We start from the raw sequence: 27,528 nt of genomic DNA, 5'->3' as shown, positions 1-27,528 counted from the left end.
TACTGTTGTGTGTCCAATAAGAGATACTACAATTGATCCATGAGCCATTCAGGTCTCTTTATTAAGGTATTTGTTTAATAGTATTTCCTTGTTTTTTCTGCCCCAGAGCAAGCCCACAACTTCCAGAGAGTCTGAACCAGCAAATGAGAGTAGCTGTGGTGGAGGCGGGGATCAGGGCAGCTGGAACATGGGCCAGGATGACAGCGCAGTCCATGGAAAACACCTTCCCCCGTCCCCACGCAGACAGCCTAACAAGATCAGCCTGAAGGTGTCAAAGAAACCAGCGACATCTCAGGCAGTGCCCATCATCACAGCTACACCTCCAGCCCAGGACGCTGGCGTCTCCGAGTCACGTCCTCATCAACTCAACTCTGACCCTTACCCTCTACCTCCAGGACGACAACCAGGAGACCGCTTTTCCTACTCGCCGTCAATGTCTGATAGAGTCACACCCACACCAACATCTTCAACTCTCTCTCACACCTACTCGTCTCCAGCAGACTATTCTCCTGCACCAGCATGCCGGTCTCGGACCATCTCAGACCCACAAGCCAGCACAGAGCATCTCCAGACCCAGAACCAGACAGCCTCCACCAGCATCCTGAGGAGGAAGGTGCTGTCCAAGGAGACAGTGAGGCATTACCAGGAAAAGGCCCTCCAGAGGCAGGGCAGCAAGGGCCATCAGGAGGGTCAGGGGGGCCCAGCAAGGGACAGCCATTCAGCTATGCAGATCCCATGGGATAAAGAGGTGTCCAAGGAGGGGCTCCTGGGGCTGTGTCTAGGTCAGGGTAAAGGCTCGGGGGCGGCTGTGGTGCAGGATCAAGGCCTCCTCGAGGAGATTGAGTCCATGTGTTGCCTCAGCCCGGTCCTACAAACCAGCCTGCAGCTGTCACAGGTTCACTGCAACAACAGCCACCACCAGGTCCAAGGCAAAGCCACAGACGAGTCGTAGGGACGTCAAAGACTCTGTGTCTGTAAAACGCCATAGGTTCTACTGAAATTTATTCACTTTAAATCTTCTATTACAATTAGCCAGGTTCTGAACTTTTTTTTTTTATCTCAACACTGAACTATCAGGAAAAATTTGAGTACAAACAGCCTCAAGAACAGGAAACAGGAAGAGGTGAACTTTGTAGTGCATAACTCATCTTTCACAGCCATTTCTGTGTAAAATAGAGCCCTAAAAACTTGAAATCTGCCACTGTAGTAAGAATTTTCTTGAACATCTATATGTTGGTACCAAAAAAATTATAAATACCACATCACATGGCTTAGTTTATAAGGTTTAAATGTCTTAAAAGAAGTGAATTATCTCATGAACTTAAAGAAACAAACTGAGGCCACAGTATTGAGATTTATTTTTGTGTGTGTGCCGTGAAAGATTTTTCACTTGCTTTAAGAAAATACAAATTTATGAAATCGATAACAAACAAAAAAAGACTTGATAAGAAGTAGGTTTTTGCAGTGTGTGTACTGCTGCTCCTCATCATATTTCTGTCTGTAATCGTCTAAATTCATAGATAACATGTCCTCACAACATTTTCAAAATGTAATACTTGCAACAAAGATCCATGAATTACACTTTGGGTAAAACCTAAGCAGCCCACAGGTAATGGAAGAATTTCCTGTCTTTGCTTAAAGGAATTTAGAAAAGTCTGAGAACTTTTTCAGGATTAAGAAGGGATGATATCTCCTCGACACAACATTACAGTGCTGTAGTCACTGTGTTCCAAACATTTCACGTGATCAAATTAAGTTTGCACTTGTAGATAGATGTAGTCTTGATCATCTGGTACTGAAATCATTTGAGCAACAACAACAACAAAGCTAGACAGAACTTTCTAGACGCAAAGTCCGCATCGGGCCTTCCAGACTAATTATACACTGTGTAATTATAAATGCATTCTTTTAATCACCATGCCTTAAATGGACGTGATTTGTTTTTGATACGCTGGTGTCTTAATCTATAGATACTATAACAGGTAATTAGATATTCTCAGATAAACGCAACAGTTAAACAGCACTGTATTTCTCTGGATTAATAGAATAGTTAATAAATATAAATATGTGTATTTTAAAATGCATTCCAGGTGATGACGTGCATGTAGATACCTCTGTCTCTCTCCTCTCTGTGTGTTCAGGAAGAGCAAACACAGTGAAAAGTTGAAGTGGATCATCTTTAAATGCCAGTATCAGTGCTCCATGTGCTCTTCTTTCTCTTGTTCCACCATCATCACTCTTCCCCTCATGTTGTTTCTCCTTATTTTCTGTCTTTTTAGTCTTCTTTCAGCACATCTAACCATCACTCTCGACCTTAACTATGGTGGCCAGGTGTTGCAGAGCTAATATGGTTTGGAGAGGATGAGACAAATGTGAACTTCACGGGATAAGGCTGGTGATATTCCGTGTTTTCTTATTGTTGACAAATACCATAAAACAATACGTTAATTATTTCTCCCCATGACTTACATAACTATTTGTTTCTACCGAAAACAAAAATAGGTTTAGTTTCAGTTCTAAAATAATAGTCTGTAATAATAGTAGATAATACATTTGTTGGGGTCTTTTTTCAGCCACAGATTGCCTGTCAATAGAATGATCCTTGATCCTTTTATATTATTTGTTCATATTAAGAAAGATATCACCAGACTTATCACATAACTCAGTCTTCTTTTCTTTGCTCACAGGAGGAAATGCAATCTCTGTCCTTCTAGGTTAGAGTCACACACTGAAATGTAATGCAGTGGTTCATGATTGTACTGTAATGAAGCAATATGGTTCTCCTCAGAGAGTAGCTACACGGATGTAATGTGTACAGAGTCAAAAGTATTTCTATAACAGACTCTCCTGTGGAGAGACGTGCCCACATCCAGAGATTGTGGGTTCCCATCATTCTCTGCGCCGCCACAAACCCAGAGAAAAGAAGAAAGCTTTTTCATGTGCTTGTGTTGGGATTATTACATTTATGGTTCGTTGTTCTCATGATTTATGCCAGACGCCAGTCGGTGTGGCAGTTTAATAGCAGCTATTTCTCCGCTTTTTGAGTGCTGCTCTGCGTTAACGATATGCTCATAAAGTCTTTGGCGTGCTTCTAAAAGCCCAGGAATCAGTCTTAGTAATTCCAAAAAAAGGAGGAGAAAAAAAAAACAGACTCCAGAACAATCTCTGTACTGGCCTTATTCATTGTAAACACTTTAAAAAACTTATTTACTATGCAAATATTTAAAATGATCAAAATGGACAGTTTCCTTTAAGAGTAATGTCATTATAATGCACGATTCTACTTAAAGAATAATCACAATCAAGCTAGTTTCTAGTGGGTGCAAGCCTCACGTGTCCATAAATAAATAAATAAAAGTCTATTTAACTGTGTGTGAGCTGAGGTGTGTCTATGAGTGTTAATGGAAATGTGTGTATGGTGTGCCTTATACAGTAAGAGTATCACCCAGTATAATCAGAACAAGGTACAGTATTATAGAAAGAAGATGTATGCAATGTTTTCAGACCACCTTAAATCACAGTCAGGATCAGCATTATGGTATTTATGTGATAAACAGACGCAAAACCTGTTTTGGTCCTTAGAAACTGACCTGAAATGAACTTGGGTACTGGCATTGTTTTTACAGCCGTTTTGTTTTTGGGTTTCGGCTTCAGTCCAGCTGGAGTTACTCAGTGTTTTTCTTTACCGCGGTGGTCGGTGGGAATCTTCCTGCCTGTATTTAAGTGAGGATCTCTGAATTTCTCTGGGTTCTTTGACTTTTTGTAAATTAGGTACTTTCTTTTGGTTGTACTAATAAGTGATTACATGTATTGTTTTTGCTCTTTCTTTCTTTTTTTGTTTTTTTTTCTAAAAAAAAAAAAAAAACTTTGAACACTCGTTCTGAGGTAACTGTATTGAAAAAGAAAAAAAAACATTTCTCAGAGGAGTTTCTCCAGTTGATTTCATATTGATGAAAATTTATTTTCAACTAAATAGACGTGTATTTTTGCTGGCTTGAATTTATTTTACATGGATAATATATGATTGGTGTTGTATGTTGTAGAAAAATGACACCTAATATTTGAATGTTTTAGATTTTATTTTTGGAAGAAAAAAAAATGGAGAGATAATATTAACAAAACGTCCCATGTAGCCATTCATGTTCAGAAGCATTTGACACCTTCTAATCAAAAAAGAGCAAAGACTGACGCTTGCTTGTACATGGTACAATGCTTATTGTTGTATCTGCATGTATGTACCTTTATGTGTTGTAATACTTTGACTTTAATTTTACAGATGTGGACTATTCTGTTGGTATTAATTATTATTTTCAGTATTTCGTACTTCCATCAGATCCAGAACGATGGAATTAACATTGCCTTGCATTGGGTGTTGTAGAGTCATCTGCCTTGCATTTAACAAAGAAGGAAACATTTCTGCTTTGGTTACTGGCTACTGTAAATCTAACCGTAGAGGTTTGAGGGGAGAAATACTTGAGCAGTCAGCTGCTGTTAAGAGTGATATTAAAAGCTTTAGTATCTCTGCTCCCGTTTACACTAATGTTGTACAACAATGAAGAAATGATTGTCAGGGGATTTGCATTTCAATGTCTGCAGGCTTGTGATACCTTATACTCTGCTAACAATAGAGTGTAAAGTAATCATATAAAGTAAATATATATAATTGTCCTGAAATTACCAATTTGGAGTGAGTGGGAGGTGACAGATTATGTAGCAGCTTTAACTGAGGTACTATGGAGTGAGAAGACAGGATCCAATTAACAAGATATTAGCATCACTTCCCTATTAGCCGCACATTTGAAGAGGCGCGTGTTCAATGTAGTGACAATCTTGGACAAGTTACAGTTAGCAACTTCTTTTCTTTTTTTTTATTTTATTTCACTTAATTTTTTAGGTATTGTAATGATGATTAACTCTTCAGTATGCCATCTACTGATTTTTCTGATTCTGTGCACACTTGCATGTTCTGCAGAGAAAACAACAGTCTTAAACAACTGAGGTCAATCTAATGTGCTATTCATGAGTAACTTGGTACAACTGCACATAATGTATGCACTGTGAACTGAAAATAAATTATACTGTTTCATGCTTACCCATCTGTGGGCTTGTTTTTTGTTGGGGGTTTTTCACACCAAAACAACAGTACGTGGAAAGAAGCGATGTCTGTCAGTGACGAAATAGTCAGGGTGGTATATCGTGTACTCCCAGCTGACACAGCACATACAAAGAGACTGCTGATTTATTTAGAGTTTGTGCATGAGAACATCAGTGCATTGGTTTATCGATTCGGCAAACACTAAAGCCAAAAAACTAATATTTTATAGTAGCACATCACTGTTCCTAAATAAACATACATAATATAAATCAACACAAATAAATTCACTTTAATTAACAGAACATTTTTCTATGTACAGTCGACAACAATTAAAGGCAGAAATAAAATTCACAGTTTGAAAACAATTAAATCATCATGATGGTATACACACTTGAAAACGCACTGCGGTCTATAGACTGTTGTTCTTTCTAACAACATACAAGTCAGCAGAAACTAGAAAAAAACTATTCTGAACTTGTGCAACTCCTGAAACCTGACTCTTAGAGGACATTATTCTGTCTGTATTGAGCTACAGTCCAAAAAATAAATCAATACTGGCAGCAACACTCAGCATGTAGACAACACATGAAGAATTTGAAAGGCATTTCCTGTAATAAAGTCTGGTGATCTATATTTTTCTTTCTCAACAAATCCGATAAAAAGATCAAAACCAACAATGACCTGATCCTATTTACAGCTTTTATCTGTGTACCCAAAGATATATTGATATATTGTATTCCTCTTTAACATAGAGCTCCACTGTTGTCCAAAAACTATTAAAAACACATCCGTTTATATTTGAGACAATCCCACAAACACTGTCCTGCTGCAGTAAATATTTGTGCACCAAATGTGTATCCAATCCACATCTTAAAATAGTCCCAAACAAATGCACTTTACACCCATTTGAGTGAGGTTTGCTAAAAAACTACAGTGCTCTGCTGTTTTAGGAAAATTTGGAAACTATTTTTTTGTTATTTGTGACCTGTTTTTAAAGATTTATACCTTCAGTAGGAACCGATGGGTTCTTGAGAGACAGGCCAACTCAATGTTGGTTTTTTCGTTTTCATGAGATTTGTTGATGATAAGAAAAATACAGAATAATGTCTACTTCATTCTGCTTGTTTTTTTAGATGAGGCTGTAAGTTGTTTGTGTGTCCCAAATTCAGACTGGATTTTCTTTCAGTTGCTCACTGGCCCATCAATCCTAAAAATATAGATCAGACTCAACATGTTCTGAACTCAAATCTTTTCATTTAGATGGATGTACTGCTACTGGACGGTGAAGCCAGGTGCAAAACATCCCAGGAAGATGGATGACACACTGGGATATATAATTAAACAAACATTGAGTCACCAGCTCTCATACAGTCTTCCAGCATGTGCATATGCAAATGAAGACAGACAGCTGTCATTTCAAATGGAGGTACTGTGAGGGAACAACCGAGTTTACATTCAGGCTGCAGATATTCTTCTACAGAGTCCGGAGTCATCTTTTCACTGATGCTGTATAGTGGATGCAAATACAGTCCCTGCATCTCATATGAGTCTCTCCATAGGTGGAGGATGGGTGATGCTCCACATCTCCACCCGTGATCCCTCCTTCTCCTGCCGGCTGGGACTGTAGGTGCCGTGGGTGGCGCGACGATTTAGCGCCACCACCAGGGCAACCGAGGTGAAGATGAGAACCAGCAGCAGAGCAACAGATGCCAGACTGATGGACAGCAAGAGGTCAGAGGTCAAACCCACAGAGGTCAACTGGCGGGAAGAGGAGGAAAGAGACCGAATCAGATAAATGGTGACAATTTTTAAATATCTAGAAGCTCACGTACAGGATGTTTATTTCTGTCTCTCTCACACACCGTTTCTCTCACTCACACACACCCTCACATACACTTCTCCTCTCCTCACTGCTTTAAACTACACCAGGCGCTCCACGCGTGCTGCCAAAGTGCTGATGGATGTGTTTCCCAGCTCAGCAGGTGGGTTGCGACCACCAGGAGCCTCGAGTTGCCGCGGACTGAAACCTCCCTCCGTCTGCCGCCTCTCTCGCAGTTTGGCTACGGCCAACGCCAGCCCCAGCATCACCACTATCGCCAAGCCAACCAGACACGGTGCCAGAACGGCAGCCACCCGCGAGCTGTATGGAGCATGCTCCGTCTGTGGAGGATCACACACAAACACATACACACACACACACAGGCAAGATGCTGCCTGATGATCTGATCAGCACATACACGGCAAACACCACCAGAATCACGCCAGAAATAGCTCGCACGAACACACAGATGATTCTTTCCGAGCTGCTTCACATAAAGCATCTGAAGGTGTTTGTAATGACTTGTGAAACCTGCTAAGATTCATTTTTAACTTACAGCCCTGCAGCTCTTTGATCACCACACACCAAACACACACAAGCAGCTTCAGCACCAACCAGAAACACAATTACCTTTGCATGCAAACACACAGATTTCTGACCTCAAACCAGGTGAATCAAGGCGAATCAAAGCTTCCAGCGCAGCAGGTGAATGATTGTTAACCTTTATTAACCAGCAGCAGAAGACGGAGCAAGGAGACACACTTACATCAGTAGTTCTGGTTGGTGTGATAGTCGTGACACTCTGAGTGGCTGCTACAACAGCACAACAGCTGTAAGTATCGCTCCATTACACTTAAAGATTTTGGCTGACACCATCCTCATAACTAAAGCCTCTACTGAACTTGTCAGGTTACACACGACTATGAAAAAAAAAAAAATCTCAGAAGTCAGCAAACTTTACACTGAGCAATCAACATGGAAACATAATTCTAATAAAAATACAACCATCCATATCCTGAGGCAAAAAATAACTTATGCACTCATGCTCGACGCTGTAGACATCACACTTTCTTTCCCTCGCTACAGGTTCTTTGTTGACTCCTGGAAAGTGCTTACCTGTCACTGCTGCACAGTTGGCTGTCATAGTCAGTGTGACACAAGCGAGCCGGAGCAGCCTGCAGCCAGGACCCGCCATCAGTCACTGACTGCCACACACACAGACACGGAGATGTCTAACTAACCAGTCTCTAAGGTACCCGGCAAGGCCACCCTGAAGCCTCGGCAGAGCAGCTACACACAGAGAGACAGCAGCAATGCTTCCCTGCTGTCAGCACTATCAACCTGCTCTGTGTGTGTATGTGTGTGTAGGTCTGTGTGTGTGTGTGTGTGTGTGTGCCTGCCAGATAAGCTGCCCTCATACGTTTCTGTGAAGCAGACCGAACTTCTGTGAATGCCACCAGCTCTCTGCTGAAACTGCACTTCAGCGGCAGATGCTGTTTTTTTTTTTTTTTCGCTGGCGAAGCACATTTCTCCCTCTCTGCTTCTCTTGCTCTCAAAGGATGGCCACATCAGTGCCGACACTGAAAAACTGCTTCCCATTTCCTCCCTCCCCTCCTCCTCTTTCCTCACCATGAGGGCTACCTGTGCTTGCAAAAGACACACACACACACGTACGCACACACATATACACACAGACTTGAAAAATAAGAGATGGAAGTGAGGAGGAAGGTGTACAAGAGAGGACTGCACATTGACTATATGGCCAAATGTATGTGGACACATGAATATTACACCTCCTTACATATGCAATTGTTGAACATCTCAATTAAAAAAGCTGGAGTAACAGACTCAGTTCTTCTGGGAAGGCTGTCCACAACATTTTGGAAAGTGGCTGCAGAGATCTGCATCCATTTGCCCACAAGAGCTTTTGTGAAGTCACTGTTGTTAGAGGAGTCAACTTCTTTCGCATCAATCTCAGAAACCATTTCTTTATCAAAGGATAGGTTTGCCTTTTTTCAAGTCTGTCTTTAAACAATATCCAGGCGCCAGTCTGAACATTGAAACAGGATATCATTCCTCTTGCCTATGCTGGCCATTAAAAGATCCTGTCCTAATGTTCCTCTGGTGTAAGTGAGGGGGACAGACTGAATCTGAATCTTAAGCCAATATGAGTCCAAGTTCGAAAAATCAAATGGATATCTTCCAAAGTTACAGTCATATTTGTACAAAATTCTTTCCCTCCACTGCAGATCGACAGAGAAACACAGAAAGAAAACAATAAAGGTACTGCAGAGATGAAGTTGCAGATTGCAACCAGCTGAATTCCCGCTCGCCTCGCTCACCTGTTCCACGCTTGAAGAAGTACCGTGACCGAAATCTTATGACAAACGCAAAAGGTCCTTTCTAGACAGTGTTTGGTTTGTCTGTTCTGGGCTACTGTAGAAACATGGCAGTTCAACATGGTGGACTCCATGGAAGAGGACCCACTCCTCCATGATATAAAAGGTACATTTTAAGGTTATAGAAACAAAACAATTCTTATTTTTAGGTTAATATAGACTTATGAAAACGTAGTTATGCTTTTTAAATTCTGTTAAATGTTAAGCACTGGACCTTAAAGCTTTTTTAATAATCTCATAAAAGCATACATTGAAAATGCATCAAGACTACATCTTTATATTCTACATGATCAGTATGAACAGGAAGAAGTCAAATGTATTTCAATGTTCATATGGGCACCTGACTGTTGTTTTGAGAACCCATTCTTCAACTTCGCCTTGTGCACAGAGGCAATGTCTTGTAAAAACAGGGAAGAGCTGTCCCCAAACAATAAAAACAGTACACACACAGAGGTGTCCAAATACAGCATTGTTATGTGTTCACTCTATGAACTTTCCATCTGCTATTCTGGGATCTACTCACGCTACATCTTGTTAAGAGGGATTAAGCATATATTTGGTGTCACGGTTGTCACCTGTCTTCGGCATGCCTGCTCCTTCACTCACAAACACACACACACACACCCATACACAGTTAGAAAATCAATTAAAGGATGTGCACTGCAGTTAACCTTCAACTGAACTGAAGTCTGTGAAAAATAGAGGAAAAATATTAGAAAGGAAATCAAGTATGTGATGATAAAAGAGAAAAATTAGTTGAGAGAGATTAAATAGGACAGAAGACAGACAAAGGCTGATGACATTGTTTTGTTTTTTATTTGACAACAAAGAGACAGAGATTTGATTGAAACACAGGATATGACAGGATATGAGGACAGAATGTGACAAAGAAAAGACAGACAAACAAGATGTTATGTTTTTATATTTATCATCCGGCATGATGTCAGCACAACAGTGAAAGAATGTCAAATGTTGACCACAGCAGTATGGTGAATGTTGATCGGTACCATTCAAGCAGAGCTGCAGACATTTAGGCTTAAAATATCTTTAGCCTCAGTCAGGAAGGTTTACAGACAGAAACTTCTTAGGTACAAAACAACACACAGCAGTCAGTCAGTCAGTCAGTCAGCGAGCACAGTGCTCTGAACGCGAGAACAAAGTGAGACATCTTGTCGTCTTCTAGCCCCTCTAGGCGCCTTTGTTACTACAACACTGATTTTGATCGTTCGCACATTCATCCGTGTGGAGCTTCCAAGATCCAGTTCAGACAAGACTGACATCGTATCTTCAATGAGAGACATTATAAATAACAAATATTTTATAAGGTTCCTTGCTGCATCAAAAATGCTACTAAATGTAGACTGATCTGTCCCTTTAGACCACTGTAACTACCCTGCGCAGTATTACACTGAAATTATTATTTGATTAATCACTTTAGTCGAAAAATAATGAATTTAATAATGAAAACATTGGACTTCTATTCTTTTCAAAATGAACTACTGGTCAGTCAAAACAAGCATTTTACATGTTTTACTTTGGCCAGGAGAAATTGTGATTGACATCCACATTTTATAGAATCAACTAGTCCAATAAAGAAGACAGCAATAAGAGGATCAATCAATAACAAAAATGGTATTTAGCTGTAGCTCTAGGCCATATTTTGTCTGCGTTGGTTGTTGCATCTGTGATGTATAGCTACTTAAATAAGTAAATGATGATAGTGAATAAAGTGCTTCTGATTAGCAATCATTATTTAAGGCACAGAAACAGCTCTGTGGTGATGTCCAACAAGAGAAAACCCTAGTGTGTGCAGTGTGCTGTCATAAATGCCTGATCCCATGTGTTTAACATGGGGAAACAACCGGTCATCCTTCTTTTTTATGTTCAATCACCTGTTCGCCTGCACTGACAACTTACAAACTCTGCACCTACTTTCTCAAACAGTCCCAAACACACCTGCACACACACACACACAGAGTCATTCATTGTCTCCCCAGTCTATTTCTGGCTCATCGTCCAGCCTGAGGATGAGGTAGGAGAGCAGCTGGAAGAGGTTCTGCCACAGCAGCAAGGCAACATAAAAGTAAATGTCGCTTACGTCCGTCTGGCATATGTCTCCGGCGAAGCTCATGTCGCATATACAGATGAATTTGTTGATGAGGTTGCGGCAGTAACCTCCGTTCAGGCAGGGGTTGGACTTGCACTCGTCCACCTCCTGCTCACACCTGCGGAGACAGAATCACAGTTCAGAGACACTTATGTTAAGGAGGTGAGTAGCTCAACAAAAAGTTCTGGTAAAGGAACAGACTCACAGAAAAAGCTCTGCTCTTCGAGATAGTTTGCAAAAAAATGCCATTTTAATGAATATACACAAACATTAAAGGTGCGTAGTGTGTAGGGTTTAGTGTGATCTAGTGGTGAAGTTGCAACCAACTGAATACCGATCACCTCACCCTCATCATAACAAAGAAACTACAAATGTTACACACTGGACCTTTAAACCTGAATGAATATGATTGGGCATTGCTAGTCACCTGATGAGTAAGCCAATGATTGCAAAGCCAGTCAGTTAATGAAAGCGTGACATAAACATCCTTAAATGACCTAAATGTTATTTACAGATAATATTCAGCAAATTTTCTTTCCTACCGGACTCCAGTGAAGCCGGGTAGACAGTCACAGGACAGCTCACGATCAGTGCAGTTGCCTCCATTGAAGCAGGTGTAGTTTCTAGTGTCATCTCCACACACAGAAACAGGCAGCTTAGGCCGTCTGGAAGAAAACAGTCAGACATGTGAATACATCCATTGTTTGTGTTTTAGTTAAAGCTGCAGTGTCTGCAGACATATCGAGGTGTTCAGCAGGGCATGTGCGGCAGAGTTTGACGTCTTCACGTCTGCCGGAAGCAGAAGAGTCAACCAGGCAGGAGTTTGGCTTCCCGCAGCTCCCCACAGGGGAGACAAAGAGGCTTAGGAGGGGAGCAGGATAATAAGATTAAAGACCTCTTGCAACTATTCACCAGCAGGACGTCAAATCACATGTACGGGAATGAAAAAGCCAACCATTTCTCTTTGGTCTTTGTAACCTTGTTTTTGCCCGAAGCACAGCAGCTCTGTTCCAAAATGTTCTGTATCTGTTGGCAACTTGAAATTCATCCTTCTATGGTGACAAAATACAGGCTTTTCTATTTTAGAAAGTGTACAATTTTGGGTAGGTGAAGTTTTAATTTTAGATGCCAGGAAGCATTTTGAACTACAGCTGTCACTCATTTGAAACAGTGGGTATCTCATTTTAAAACAAACAATGTCACAGGGAGCCTTAATATTAGCTTTGCTTGGCATTTTGTTGCAACAGAGTTGAAGAGACATCGTACATGACATTTGAGACACAAATATCTAACAGAAAACAAATAGCGAACACCTGAGAAATAAATATATATTAAAAAAAAGCAACTTACATATTTCTGACAGTGATGTACCATGGAATTTCTTCAACGCGTTCACTGGAGAGGAACAGAAAACAAGGCGGGTAAAGGGGGTAGAAAGAGACGCAAACAGGAGACACAAACAAAAAGAAGTCATTTTGATGAAAACTTTGCAGCGTAGATGTTTCCAGCAAAGGGAGATGTGCAGCTTGTCTGGTGTCTTGTTTAGCGAGACACTTGCAAAGGTTTTTCCTTGTGCAAAAGAGGGAAAATGCAAGAGGCTGTGTGTTTACAGGATAAATGGTTGGAGGCGTTCCCCTGCTGGTTCTCCGAGGCAAACGGTAGATGACAAGGGAAAGAAACTGGCGCTGAACCAGAGAGCCCTGTGTACTGAGACACCACAGCAGACTGAGGCCTTTTCTGGCTGACACTAGAATAGAAATGCAGCATCTGAGACGCTCGCTGCAGGCGTGGTTGAAATGCTGAACAGAGGCAGAGATGTGGAGGCATTTACAGTGAAGGATTCTGTTCATGTTGTTTGTGCAGTCCCTTGTTTCTGCAATTTGGAGCATTTATTTGTGTACTTTGTGTTTAATGACTAACTAAGCTCTCAAAAGTGTTCACAGGAGAGCAAAGTCATCTTCACAGCATGAAACATTTATAGTGGAATTGTCTTATCCTCTGCCGCTAGTCTGTATTTTACCATTTGCCCTCATTAGAAAAGCTATTCTACTCCATTAAATTCTATTGTAATCCCCTGCTTTTCTGTTTCTTCAGCAAATACCTCAACTTACTTGCACAGGGGTCCAGTGTAGTTCTCAGGGCAGAGGCAGGCGTACCTGTCCGGCCCGTGCAGACAGGTGCCTCCATGGGCACACAGGTGGTTTTCACACATATCCACCTCCTCATCACAGTTCACACCTGCGTAGCCCAACTCACAGGTGCACTTGTAGCTCAGCCCATTCACGCTGCAGTTGCCGTGAACACAGGGACTGGAGGCGCAGGTGTCAGTGAAGAAGTTGCAGCGTCTCCCTGCCCAGCCCTCTGCACAGCTGCAGTTATAGGTATTAAAAAGGTCCTGGCACTCCCCTCCATTCCGGCAGGGGTTAGGTTCACACACGGCGGCACCACCACAGCCGAGGAGAGGAGGATGCAGGGATGTCTGGATGAACTGCTCCTCCTGCAAGCGTGGGAGGTTCACATCAGAGGAGCTGAAGTAAGGCAGGGCGATGCCACCCAGCTCTACTGTGCCCAGGCACCCAGCCAGGGACCACCCATTATCAGGAGCCAAGCCCCCTAAGAAGATGTCCACCCCCTGCCTGAGGAAGTCCAGATTGCCTCCTTGGTTCCTGGAAATGCTGGCTTCCTCTATTTCTTCATCCAGCACCAGTGTCCACCGGGAGGTTTGTGCCCATGGTGCTGCCATGAACAGTTGGATGCTGTGCCACTCACCATCACTAACACTCGTCCTGCTGCTGAGACTTACAATAGACACACTCTGCTCCCCTTCATCCTCCTCCTTCTCTCTGTCTTCTTCAGTGTTGCTCTGAAACTCCATGATGAGGAAACCATCCTGGACGGAGATTGTGATGAACGCTGAACCCTTCTCTGCGTGGAGTATGACTGCATTACGCTTCCGCGTGCGTAGGTTTAGGGAGAGGTTAGTTAGATTGCGCGATATGTGGCCGTTTCCCCGGTAGCACAACACAGTGCTGTCATTCAGGAAGGTTGCATTGGAGTAGCCTGAGAGGTCAGAGAAAATATAATGTATGTTGTGTATATTTGTTCACACATTTACACACTCTGTTGCGCTACTAAAACAGGATATAGCAAAGGACATAAGGCAGGAGCATGAATTTAACAATTACAAAAACAACAGGCCTTATTACAGTGTGGCATTTATTTGTTTGATAACACTACAATCCTTTTAGGCAATTAGATTAGTGTATTTACCAGAAATACCCGTAAGGAGCAGGTTTTCTAAATGAGTTAATCATGGAACTTGGGGTGGTTTACAGGACAGACGGTTCAACACTAATCCCAGTAACAAAAAAAGGATAAACTCGCCCCAGACCAATCCTGCTTTACAGAGCAGCATATTGTGTAGGTGGATTGAGGCTGGAATATAACCAAGCATGTTGTATTGCACAGCTACAAAGATTAGGTAATCTCCATATCACTACTGGAAGTCTCAATTCCATGTCTGGGTTTAAATTAGGTCAAGGATAAGACAATGACCTCACTGTGAAAATGTAATGTAACATTCAGATTCAAATTATTACATTACATTCTTCACATGAGCCTCATAATATTCATGAGTCAGGCTTTGAACTGGTAGAATCTCAGAAACATGAAAACAACAACAACAAAAATGAATAAAACAGAGTTAAGCAGCTCTTGAAAAAGCCTTGAACATTTAACTGAGAACTTTCAAGGTGTTCAAATCTGAACATGGCCTTAAAACTTTCAGCTTGACCTTCAAATGACTTTAGAACAACCTGCTGTGTCTCAAATAACTTAAAAACACAACTGTTAAAATCGTGGACATCTCTTACATTCATATCCCTGGTTCAGCAACCGGCACTCTGAGTCTGTGGGGCAAGGTGACAGCTCGCACCACCTGACTTCTTCACAGTGCCGCCCTGCTGTCCTGGGAGGGCAGGTACAAGTAAAGTCATCCCACGTGGAGTAGCACATCCCACCGTTTAGACAAGGGTTTCTCTGTGGGTGAGAAGTTGATACATGGCCCTACTTTTACCAAATGTTTCTTAGTGTCACATTTCTTTGTACTAAATATGAAACTTAACCACACTGCATGTGAATGCTTTCAAAAGAGTGAGGTCTCGTTTTTAGATTCAATTTTAAGTTTTAATCCAGCTCTGTACGCCCTAAACTACTAAACAGAGGCACTGTCAATAGTGAAAAAGGCTGAAAATGAAAGATTATTAAAATGAAAGTAAACTGTGTAAACAAGCTTTTCACTCACACTGCAGGTGTTGTCTCCAGAGCATCCAGCCGTCACATTTCCCATGAGCTTCAGAGGAAACGATCTCACTGAGGTGTCCAACCCAAAGAACTGAAGCCTCCTGTCATTGATCCTCAGGTCCTGGATGCAGCCTTTAAAATATCCACCCAACTCTGAAGTTGTCCTACTCTCCAACAGTCCTCCCACATACACAGTGTCTCCTGCTTGCACATTAACAGTCCTGACTTCCACGTCACCCTGTTTCTGAGCTGCTACATGCAGCACCATGCGGTCTTTCGCCATCTCTACACTCACAAAGTGGACCTCCCCGTCATTAACTGCACTCTCCGCGTTTAGGCTCTCAAAGTCACTGAGCTGAACTACGACCTTGCCATTCTCCAGCCACATGTGAAGGTACTGACTGCTGCTGTTGGCGAGCATCAGGAGGAGTCCATTGTGCCTCCGCGTACGCAGGAAGAGAGATATGGAGAGGTCATGACCCAGATCATCGGTGACAGTGAACGCTGCATAACTCTGAGAGTCCTCGTTCCCAAAGCGTGCAGCGTGTTCTGAAAAATGGGAAAAAATAAAAGTGAATAAAATAAAATAAAGTCAAGAGAAAAGTGGGTTAACTGGATGTCAACATAAGAAAAACCTTTCAGCTTAGTCAGAATGGATTATGGGATTCTTTTTGGGGTTCAAATGATTTTTATAAATTTGAGAATGTAATGTAATGTCAGTCATTTGTTCATAGTGAAAACACAAAAACATTGTGCTCAACCAAAGAAAAAAGGGAGCTGGGTAACTGACTGTACAAATGCAGCTTACACTCCCACTTATACTTCATAGTATTTACTATAGTTTAAGCATTGAAACTAAATATTTACTAATAAAAGAGTGAAGGAAAAAACTTTCAGCAGGTAATTCTGCTTGAGGAACAGGCAAAGGAAGAGGAAATTTAAGCCACCAGCCCTCATGGTCTGTATGTTCAGTGTTCACTGTCAGCACTTTCCACTGTGGGTTTGTCAGCAGGCAGGACATTGAGAACACACAAGGCTAAAGCAGTTTATGACGGGTCATATGAAAAACTTATGAAAGCTTCAGTGTATGTGTGGATATTTTAAGTGTGTCCATCTGTGAATAAATGTGTGTGCCAATTTCCCATCAGACACTGTGATCAGTAATCTGCTTTGATGGACTCAAGAAGCTAGAGATAGACTCAGTGGAAAACTGCAACTATTCAATCTTTTCATGGGAAACTTGAGTGAAAAAACGTTATCTTTATCATTTATCATTCTACTTATTACTTTGTTTCCAGTCTATTGACTTGTCTATTGAATGCTGAGACATTTCCTGGGACATTCTGTGTATTTCTAAAATAGAATCCTTTATATTCTTAATCCAGTGCGTCAGATAAGAGGATCTCTGCCTCTGTCCTTTGCTGTGCCTTTTGATTAGCCTTATCTTTACTCCCTTATCTTCTGTTACACATCAGCTACTAAGGATGTTATATAAGTAACCACTTGGTACTCTTTCCTCCAATCTCCAACCAATACGTAACATTTATCAGGTTAGAGTAAAGCTTAAAAACTGTGGTGAGTCGCATATCTTGTTTTGTTGATTAGCTTTGCCCTTAACCCTAACCTTCATTCATAAGTTTGATGAGACTAAAGACAATACAGTATTTTTACACTGTGTTGCTGCTGTTTGACCATCTAATTATTTCACAGCTGTAAACATACCCTCCTCACAGTCTTGCCCCTCATATGGTCTTGGACATAGGCACTGGTAACTCTGCCACAGATTGATACACTGTCCTCTGTTTTGGCAAGGTGCGTCCAGGCAGCGATCCCTGTGGCTGCAGCCAGGGGACACATTAACAGCAATGTCAATAAGCCATTCCTCAGGGACGATGAGCTGCCAGTCCACAAACACATCCCGCATGCAGCCAATGAATGCTGGGAGTGGAGAGACGTGGTTGGGCCTATTTGAGTCCTGAAGCACTCCTCCAATGAAAGTGTTCTCAGGAGATGATGCCAGCCCAGCTAAGGTGCTTTGGATTTGGGCCACTTTGTGGCACGACTGGCTCCCACAGCTCCCAGTGTCATCCAAGAGTTTCAAACTGAGCACCCAGTTTGCAAGTATAGCTTCTACAGAATGCCACTCTCCATCTGTGACATTTTGTGGAAGCTCCAGGACCTGGCTTGGGCTTTCTGCTTCAGCCCCAGCAGAGTCCTCCTTCCTCAGTGTGAGACGAAGCTTCCCTTTGTCATGCTCCAGGCTCAGCAGCAGCCCCCTGCTGTTCCGCTGGAACAACACCGCTCTGGGCAGAACAGTCTTGAAGCTGAGAGTGATGTTGCAGAACACATCGGCATCCACCAGGGGACTCTGCAACAGCAGATAGCCTTTGCGTTCAAATGAGAAGGTGGTGGGGGTCTTACAGAGGGGTCCAGTGTACCCAGGCAAGCAGGCACAGGTGTATCCGTGAGTCCCATCCAACAAGAAAGGAGAGCAGGAGCCTTGGTTCTGGCATTCATGTCCCTCACAGCCCACTAGCTTTACATCACAATTTACACCTCCATAGAGGATGCCATCATGACTATGTTTGAGGCAGTGGCAAATATAGCCTCCAATGTGGCTCTCACACCTGCCCCCATTCTGGCAGGGACTGGGATCACACTGGTTTATCACCTCCTGGCAGAAGGAACCTGTTAGTAGAAGAATATAATAAAGACACATGATTTAAATGCTCTTTAACTTTGTTACTGCTGTCATTAAAACATGATCGTAGATTGAAATGTTGTACTGTTGCCTAATTTTAATTATTCTGCTCACTGAGAAGTGAATTATTGGCATTATTCTTTGTTCAGTGGAAATATGGCTGTGCTTGTTGTTTGTTTACTACAAGCAAGTCACATTTTTTACACTGAGCACCACCTCAGAAAATATAAGGCTGTCCAAGTACCACCATTATGACAAAGTTTAAAATACAGCAGCGCAGGGCGATCCTATTCAGCTACAGACTGACACACAGGCAGGTTTATTCCTGATTATTTATTGTTGACTGTTGTTGAATGCTGAACGGAACTAATTCAAAAACCAGAGCCAATCTGGTTAAAAAAAACAGTACTTCTGTTTCTGTTCCAACATTTCCTGTCTGGAACCCTGATAGCAGTGTTATTTTTAAACCATTCTTATAGCTTATATTATCATATCTTACTGTCACATTTTATCTCAGAACTACACTTATCATCAATCATGGATGTATTCCTGCACTACATGCATGAATGTGACTACGTAGCAGGCTGATATTGAACCATAATATGACAGGAAATGGAAGGAAAATGAAATTACATTCCATTTAATAGTTTTCATTTTAATGGTTGTAGTATTTTGATATTATAATGTGTTTTTTGTTAAGTCCGCAAAGTACCACTAGAGGGAGGTCGTGTACCACACCTGTGTACTAGGGTATAACGTGGGTATGTTACATAATGATGCTAAGTGAGGTAAGCACTGGACAGGTGCCAAGTTTTTTCTCCCATTTTCCTCCTCCTGCTTCTTATTTTCTTCAAGTTTCTATGGTGCGTGGAGTTAGTGTGAACTCCCATGTTCCCCCTCTGATCCCAATTCTCTGAGATGGTGTATTTTACTTGCTACACCACTCAAATACCAGTGAACCCAATGATTACTTGTCCATGCATTATCCTCTTAACATTGTTTGTTTGTTTGTATCCAGAACTCTTTGTATGTGTTGTTATGCTATAGATGTTCAGCTCTCAGCATTTGAAATTTGTGTTGTAGACAACGATTAGGCACTTTGTCACATGGAGCAAAAATAACATGTATATGCTCTATAACATAACACAACACACTGCAGAAACATACTTAGATGGAATTGCTGCTAACTAACGATTAGGTTATGTATTTGTATTATATTGGTAGGAAGAAAATATAAAAGAACACATAAATTAAATACCTATTAAGTAACACTGTATACTAAATATCTATGTACATAAAACATCTTCACATGTTACCTGTTCCAAGCAACAAAATCCCCAAAATCCATGGTGTAGGTGTCCACATCATGCCGTCACTTTTTCCCCCAGAATAGCCCCAGACTTGTCTAACTGCACCATATTAGTTTGTGTGTGTACAGGCCATCCCAGTGGAGGTCTGCTCCTTGTCAATGCTCTCTACAACCACATAGGGCTGAGTAGCTCCAGTCAGGAGACCAGCAAAGCCAGATCCTGGGGATTAAACTAATGCTATTTGGCCACCTTACTGAGTCAGTGCCACTGCGAATGGCAGAGAGTCAATTTTTAGAACACAACTCTCAGCAGGCAACTGCTCACAGTCTTACCTACAATGCCAGATGAAGTCTTGTGTAAGCAGGAAAACTAGCTTTTGCAAAGTGTAGTTTGATGTAATATCGCTGCAACAATGCAACATTTCTCTGCACATAAGGGCACCAACAATATACTATGAATATGTGAATGTTATTATATAGAGTATTACCAATTATATTACCTGTTGACCAAATTTCCAAGACTTAACTACAGTTAGCTCATTAGCTAATTAAAATTAGTGTAGTATCTTTAATATTTTTTATACTAACACAAGGGGGCAATAAAATGAATCAACAGATATACTGTGCCTTTAAAGGGTTTGTTCTCCAAAATCACAGATATTTTCTGTCACGCGGGTGCTGATTCCAAAGCTGTCCTGGTGATTACCCAACATTCATGCTGTCATGCTAAAACTATTATTATTATAATAATAATAATTATTATTATGACTATTATTACTCTTCTTATTTTTACTTTTTACACACTTATTTACTTACATTACTACATTATTTATTATATTTTCTATTCTTATTACTGACCTATTCTAACTATTTTTAATTGAATAAATTGTATGTTCAGTGAAACCGCCCCATGTACAAAGGCTCAGTCCTTGCCGCGGCAGCCCATGGTTCGAATCCAACCTGTGGCTCTTTCCCGCATATCATTCCCCATCTCTCTCTTCCCATATTTCTGTCGCTCTTCAAGCTGTCTCTGTCAAATAAAGCTCAAAAAGGCAAAGATATATATATATATATATATATATATGGTGCTGTTGCAATGCTGTGTATTAGAATTGGACTGACTTATTCAAAAGTAAAAAAGATGGATTTTACCTAACCTCGTTGTAGTGGGGTGGGGTCATTGGTCTCAGTGGCTGATATTTTAAATCAAATATAGTCCAACTCGAACTACATACATACATACATACATACATACATACATACATACATACATACAACACAAATCCCTACATACTGCAGATGGAGTGGAAACTATCCACTACTGAATTAACCATCACTGGAGACCAGTGTAAGAAATAATAATGAATTCCATGGGACTGATCAGAATAAATTACCTGTTGTTCCTCCAGGACAGCTACAGATGTAGCCTGCAGCGTGCTGCTGGTCATAGTGTTCAGGCAGCAGAGGCTCGCTGCCATACAGAGCCTGCCATGACCTCTCAATACAGCGGCCTCCATGCATGCAGGGGTTGCTGCCACACTCATTGATGTCAATCTCACACTGACGCCCCTCAAACCCTGGAATGAGGAAGTGCACAGTGTTTTGGGTCATACATTTTTCTAAATGTCTTTTTAGTGTTAGAGTCATTACACTGATATCCCTTGTTTCTAGTTTTGTATGCGTATTAGAACTATGATCTTCTGTGTTGCATGTTTTAAATAGCTGAATTATGTTTCTACTAACATCAGTATATATTTTCTTCTTTTTATTTTTGTCCTACATACATATATTTGATCTCAATAACTCTTTGTTTTTATATTATTATATTAGTTTTTGATCTCAACAACTCTTTGTTTTTATGTTATTATTGAGTGTGCCTGAAAGAGCACACTATATACTATTTACCACGCTTATTATTATTCTTACGCCCTTTTTTTTGGCCTCCCACAGTTTTTGTCACACATACACAAAAAAGGTATCAAAACAACACACTCAAAATTTCTTTAGAAATTTTTCTAGTTTTAGTTTTTTCTCTGTTTGGTCTAAAGATCTCTTGGCTTGGTTTTTTATTAATGTACAGTGTAATACACTGTCCTTGTTTAAAAAAAAAACAACAAGTAAATAAATAAACAAAACTTAAACTCTCACTTGTACCTCAGTTTGTTCCTCTTCCCTGACTGCTATGCCTGTATTTTTTGACCGATTGAAAAATCCAAAACCTTTAACAAAGTGCTTCATGTACCTGGCCAGCATTCACAGGTGTAGTTACCCTGGTTGTCCTCACAGATGGCGCTGTTGAAGCAGGGTTCAGAGTGACATGGTGGTAATGGAGTCTCACAGGTTCTGCCAGTGAAGGCTGTGTGAGAGCAGTCACAGCTGTAGCTGAGACAATCAAGTATTCAGAAATCACATGAACAAGATTATTTACAGTATTTCCTCCAGTCTGTGTTTACAGGTATAAAACTGAAGTTGATGAGTAAATCTAAACTTTGCAAGAGGTAAGTTTTTTCTTTTTAGTGACTAGAGCTGGGATACTTACTCATTCACTCCATCTATACACAGAGCCCCGTTTTGGCATGGCTGCTCTTGGCACTCATCAGTGTTGATTTCGCACCGGTGGCCTTGGAAACCGGATAGGCAGGTGCAAGTGAAGCCGCCGATGTAGTCATGGCAACTGCCACCATTGAGACATGGCTGTGATTGACACTCATCAATCTGGACCTCACAAGTGGCCCCTGTGCACATCAAAGCAGGACAGATGTCAGAGTGAGTGAGTGAGCCTGCCCCGTAGACTGAGGGCAGGGGGGCAAAAATGAAGTGAAGCTTTTATGTGTACTGGCTGTGATCATGTTTGGACTGCTCTTTTATCTCACAACAAGGCTTCAGCAGTTGTTTGCAATTCTGAAAACAATACATTGTATACAACATATTTTATAAACTTTCCCTGCTCTATAGTATTATTATGCTCATGAAAAAGATGATGAGCATTCAAATTTCACATGAATAAATACAACTAACAAGACACGGTCTAGACTGCCTGAATGCAGTAAATATGAATATTAAATATAGATATAGGTTTTGCCTATATCAATGCTATTAGACTTCTTTCAACAGATTGCTAATTCCTCTATTCTTTATTTAAATTGGTCATTTTGGTTTGATTTGAAACAACATGCTAACACTTGATAGAAACAGCTGAAGAGTGACAGGAATGTGGGGAGAGAGAGACAGGGAATGACATGCGGGAAAGAGCCACAGGTCGGATTCGAACCCTGGGCTTCCACAGCAAGGACTGAGCCTTCGCAACACCACCCCAACATGCTAAGATTTGAAGGTATTTGGTCAAAATCCACAGTATTAGACTAACTAAAATTTTAATTTGTCTAACAAATTTCATGGCAGTTCATCCAACAGTTGTGACAACATTTCATTCAAAACCACAAAATATGAACTTCATGGTGGTGCCAGAAGAATCATTTATGGACTATGAATGTGTGTGCAACATGTTATAATAATGGCAACTGTAGAGATAGTTTAGTCTGGACCAAAGTGATGAACCTGAGTGATTGACCATGCCATCTGCTACAATGACTAAAAAGGTTGGACAGAGCACACAGATATGATATAAAATGTGATTGGATAAAAAGTATGACCCATGTTTTACCTCCGTCTACATTTCACACACCTTTTAAATAATTCTAAAACAGAGGTTAGATATTATATATAATGAAAAATGGCTAAGAATCCCTAGATCCCATAAATATCTTTTGACACATCAGTTATTTTAAAATTGAAATCTCACTCTCTCTCTCTCACTCTTAATCTGCTCCTGAGAGACCCAGCACTGTTCTGTTCTGTCCACTCACCAGTGAACGCAGGAGAACACAGACAGGAAAATCTGCCCACTTTGTCCACACAAGTGCCTCCGTTCTTGCAGGGCTGTGAGGCACACTCATTCACATCAATCTGACAGTGAGCACCCTGGAACCCCGGCACACAGAAGCACGAGTAGCCATCACCTCGGGTTCTGCATATCGCCCTGTTTTGGCACGGGTTTGGAGAGCAGTGGTCCACTGTTGAAGGCAGCCTGTCAGAGGATGCACCTATGAACAGATCACATTTAAGAATCATTTATATCACAAAACATTGTTGTTCTTGGTATTTGTTACAACTAAAAGTGTATTTATAGAATAGTGATAGAATGTACTTTATAATATCTGTATCTACTGTATATTACTGTAAAAATACCCAATTAAAGTTGCTCTCCAGCAGCAGATTAAACTCCTCAAGAAGCCATGTGCCTATTAAGTAAAAATTCAGCCCAAACAATGGCTTGAATGGCTCTATTTACCTCTACATTATGTTAGACTTGTGTGAGTAGACATACTCTTGATTGCTATGTTAGTTTGATAATGTCTGGCATGAAGCTCTTTTATTTCTATTTAGCTTCGATAAAAGCACTCTGTCTTGCAGTTGTCAGTGCAAGGGCTTGAAATTTAAGGGCCTCTCAAGGCGTCATGGATGGCTGCCATGGTAACCAATTCCACTGTTTGGCTTCAGCATTCAATCTATTTCCATGGTGACTGCATCCGAGCGAATATTTGAGGCATTTACTCCTTCACACTTTATGGTGTGTTTGAATCAGCGGGACATTAATGCCATGCTGCCAGACCCCCAGCTCTAGGTCTCAGTCAACGCATGCCATACATACTAATTAGAGGATCAGCACTTAATTCTACCCCACAACAACAATGAAAAGCAATAATTGTCAAACTGTGTATGCCTTAATCATGTGTGTCCGAAACGCTGTTCATGGTAACTTCACTTCAATTTGCTCATTTTTTAGAATTTGTCATTTTAGTTCAAACTATTACTACTAGCATGAAATGTACAGTATTTGTATGATGGTATTATCCATAATACCGACAAAACAAATGTCATTTTTAGAATAGTTTTGATAAGTATTCTTAACTTCGTAAACCATTAAACCTCCCCATAAGCAAAAAAACATCCACCCAGCATGACAATATACATTACATTTGGTTGTTCCAACACTTCATTGAAGCTATTTCATATTTACACCAAGTAAATTATTTAAATCCATGATGTCATTTTTATGGCTGCATCATTACATCCGATGGTTACAATCTAAATGACTAGTGAACCATTTGGGTTACATTCTTTCAATATCCATCTTGGTATATTTGATATCTTGGTATGTAGGTCAAAGTGTTGTGGCTTCGAGCACTGTGTGGCATGTTTTTATAAAGATTTACACACAAGTCTGTTAGATTTAAAATGTTAAACAGTTTCACTGTGACCAGAAAACTAGACCTCTTGAGAACCTCAACCCGTATCATTTCTTCACTCTTCCTGATCCATATATATTATCTACTGTACCTGAGATTTGCCCCCTACAGCTCTTACACATGCAAGAAAACATCAAAGACAAATAGCTACCACTGAGGCATCTTAAAATGACCATACCACAGGCAGAACAAATGGGACCAGCTCAGAAGCAATGATCCTCATAATCCATGGAATGTGCATGGGGGAAACACAGAGGCATGATGGCACAAAAAGGACGCTTCAAATCAGCTGAGTGTTGCTTCTATTAAAAGATAATAAAACTGCACCACATTTCTAACAGCCTTGAAAACAATATATAGGTATTGATGGATGTGGTAATACTTGAAAGTGTGTAAATGTGTTCGGCATGATGGGTGTATGAAGGACTCAACATCATTTTGAAGTTGGCAGCCCCCAAATGTAGCCAGACAGATATCAACAGAGATATTCTAATAATATTCTTCACAGATGATGATGGCGCACAGTAATCACGTCTTAAGAGTGCAATCAGCCTGAGTGCAGACCATAAAGACACAGAAGAGTGCAATTACACTTGGTGCTCCATCTTCACCATCTCAGGCAACAATCTTCTGTCATTGGTGGAGGTCAATAATTTTCACATATGGCAGGGCGGTAGCAGCTTATACATGTCTAGACTTAGACTTGGAAGTATGGACTGAGTACCCCGGGGGTGTGATGCAGATCATGGGTGTCAGTGGTGATGCTCTGACCATATGCCTATTTTACTTCTCAATACAACAAGGATCAGTCTGTAAATTCAGACCAGATAAGTGCTCAGTGTTTCATATATTATATATAATGTCTTAGACTCTTATAAGAAATAAAAGCTTGTAACCACAGAGAAAGAAAATACCTGATAATCCATTCAATGCATTTTTTAGGAAACCATGACAGGCGGTGTCTCTTTACAGATTTGCTCTTTACTGAATCCACTCTTTCAGGCAGAGTTCAGAGGATACAGAGCAAGGCCTGTTGTCTATTTCAGACACAGCTCCAGCCAACCACACATCCCCTCCCACAGCATTTAAGGCTTTTTTCATATGCTAATGACCCCTGAGGGTCTTTGTTCAGCCCTATCTGGAGGTCCTCAAATAACACATGTGGGACACCTGACATCTCCTCCGGACTGATGCATGTCGACGGTGTATCTGTCTGTTTGTTTCAGTGGTGATAAGACAACATGTGATTATTGTGTGTTTTGTACATGCACAGAGACAAATTGTGTCTCCCCCCTTTTGTCCCATCACTTATCCATCAACCCCCTCCCACCCAATCCTAACCCCCCCTCATGGGTCACTACGCTGCCCCTCACATTGTTAGATCCCCTTTTGTCATCTTTTAGTCTTTAGAAAATGTGTACAGATCACTTTAGGCAGTGATGTCACCTCACATCATGTCTTAATTGATATTCCAAGCATGGACTGGTTAAAATGCAAACTAATTACTAGACTCAAATTCAAAACACACACAATGTATACTCAGTTATTAAGTCCAAGGTTTAAGAAAACTTTTGCAAATAAGTGTTCATAAAACAAGTATGTTTTAAATGGGGCAAAGCCCCAACTCAGTGTAGATTTGTAGGTGGTCAAAATGCAAAAAGTCCAATGAGTCTACTCCTACAAATGACATGATATCACTCATTAGTTAACTATAGTAAGTACGGACTTGTATTCTGATGATAAAGCTACAGCATGACAATAAACAAGCAGTCATTTGCAGTCACTTACCATCTATCACAACCAGTGATGAGATGAGAATTGTGCGTGCAAGTAATTTAAAATTATGATAACGAATTAAATCCATAATCGGGACAGGAAACCATCCTGCTCGCTGTGCTGAAGTCTTGTCATGCACTGATCTCTCTGCTTCGGCTTCTGTCTGCTGCGACTCATCTGTTGTCAACTCCAGATCCACTTGATGCTCACTTCTCATCTATTTGGAGGACCATCAGGAGCCTCTATCACACATTTAAAAAAAAAAAAAAGACTAAAGCGTGACGTTCAACAGGCTACACACACCCTCCACACAGAGGCGGCTGATGATGGGTCACATGGGAGGAGTTAGAGCAATCTCATTGCAAAGACAGAAAGCTAATGTTAAGAAATGACATTTAAACATCACAGTAATGGGATTGGATAGCCTACTTATAAGAGTACCCAAACATTATAACTGTGTATGTCTCGGTTATTTATTTGAAACATGCAGTAAATCATAAGAAATGCATTCTTCAACAATATGATCACCAAATGTAAATTCAAAAGAACCCAAAAGAACATTTGAAAATGTTTTTCATTTTATATGAAAAAACAAGATGATATGCGACATCTCTCAGTAAAAGCATAATAGTGAATTGTTATTCAATTATAATCATCGCTTAAAGTCAAATGGGCATCATAGCAGCCAATACAAGTATGATCTGTGACCGT

At 40.8% G+C, this 27,528-nt stretch overlaps 2 protein-coding genes across 3 annotated transcripts in view; one reads left to right on the top strand and one right to left on the bottom strand.

Annotated features, from left to right (window-relative positions):
• dennd1b (DENN/MADD domain containing 1B) overlaps positions 1-5,090 on the top strand; it is a 104,334-nt gene extending 99,244 nt beyond the window's left edge. For both annotated transcript variants that reach the window (XM_019272363.2, XM_027290475.1), the window contains one exon: positions 107-5,090. In XM_019272363.2, the coding sequence (XP_019127908.1) occupies positions 107-952 (846 nt within the window). In that variant the 3' untranslated portion in view covers positions 953-5,090. The remainder of the gene's footprint in view (positions 1-106) is intronic.
• Positions 3,854-27,069, bottom strand: crb1 (crumbs cell polarity complex component 1). The gene is made up of 13 exons (XM_019272336.2): positions 26,830-27,069; positions 23,599-23,835; positions 22,272-22,467; positions 21,975-22,114; positions 21,127-21,309; positions 17,445-18,410; positions 15,724-16,271; positions 15,293-15,458; positions 13,532-14,480; positions 12,771-12,815; positions 11,963-12,085; positions 11,412-11,538; positions 3,854-6,853 (listed from the first exon to the last, which is right to left on the bottom strand). Exons 1-13 carry the CDS (start codon positions 27,032-27,034, stop codon positions 6,635-6,637), a joined length of 4,104 nt encoding a protein of 1,367 aa, XP_019127881.1. The 5' UTR covers positions 27,035-27,069; the 3' UTR covers positions 3,854-6,634.
• Between the last annotated feature and the right edge of the window lie 459 nt (positions 27,070-27,528).

This window comes from Larimichthys crocea, chromosome XVII (assembly GCF_000972845.2).
Source record: "Larimichthys crocea isolate SSNF chromosome XVII, L_crocea_2.0, whole genome shotgun sequence".
NCBI classification, from domain to species: Eukaryota; Metazoa; Chordata; class Actinopteri; family Sciaenidae; genus Larimichthys; species Larimichthys crocea.
Note: the sequence above shows the minus strand (reverse complement) of the source record. Positions and strands in the feature narration are given on the sequence as shown.

Excerpts from the sequence above, each read along its gene's own strand:
- crb1 (XM_019272336.2), bottom strand. The coding sequence starts at position 27,034 with ATGAGAAGTGAGCATCAAGTGGATCTGGAGTTGACAACAGATGAGTCG. Across the intron at positions 14,481-15,292 it reads GCTGAACCAGGGATATGAAT|GCTACTCCAATGCAACCTTC; the intron begins GTAAGAGATGTC and ends CTGACCTCTCAG. Across the intron at positions 12,086-12,770 it reads TACATCACTGTCAGAAATAT|ACGGCCTAAGCTGCCTGTTT; the intron begins GTAAGTTGCTTT and ends GTTTTCTTCCAG.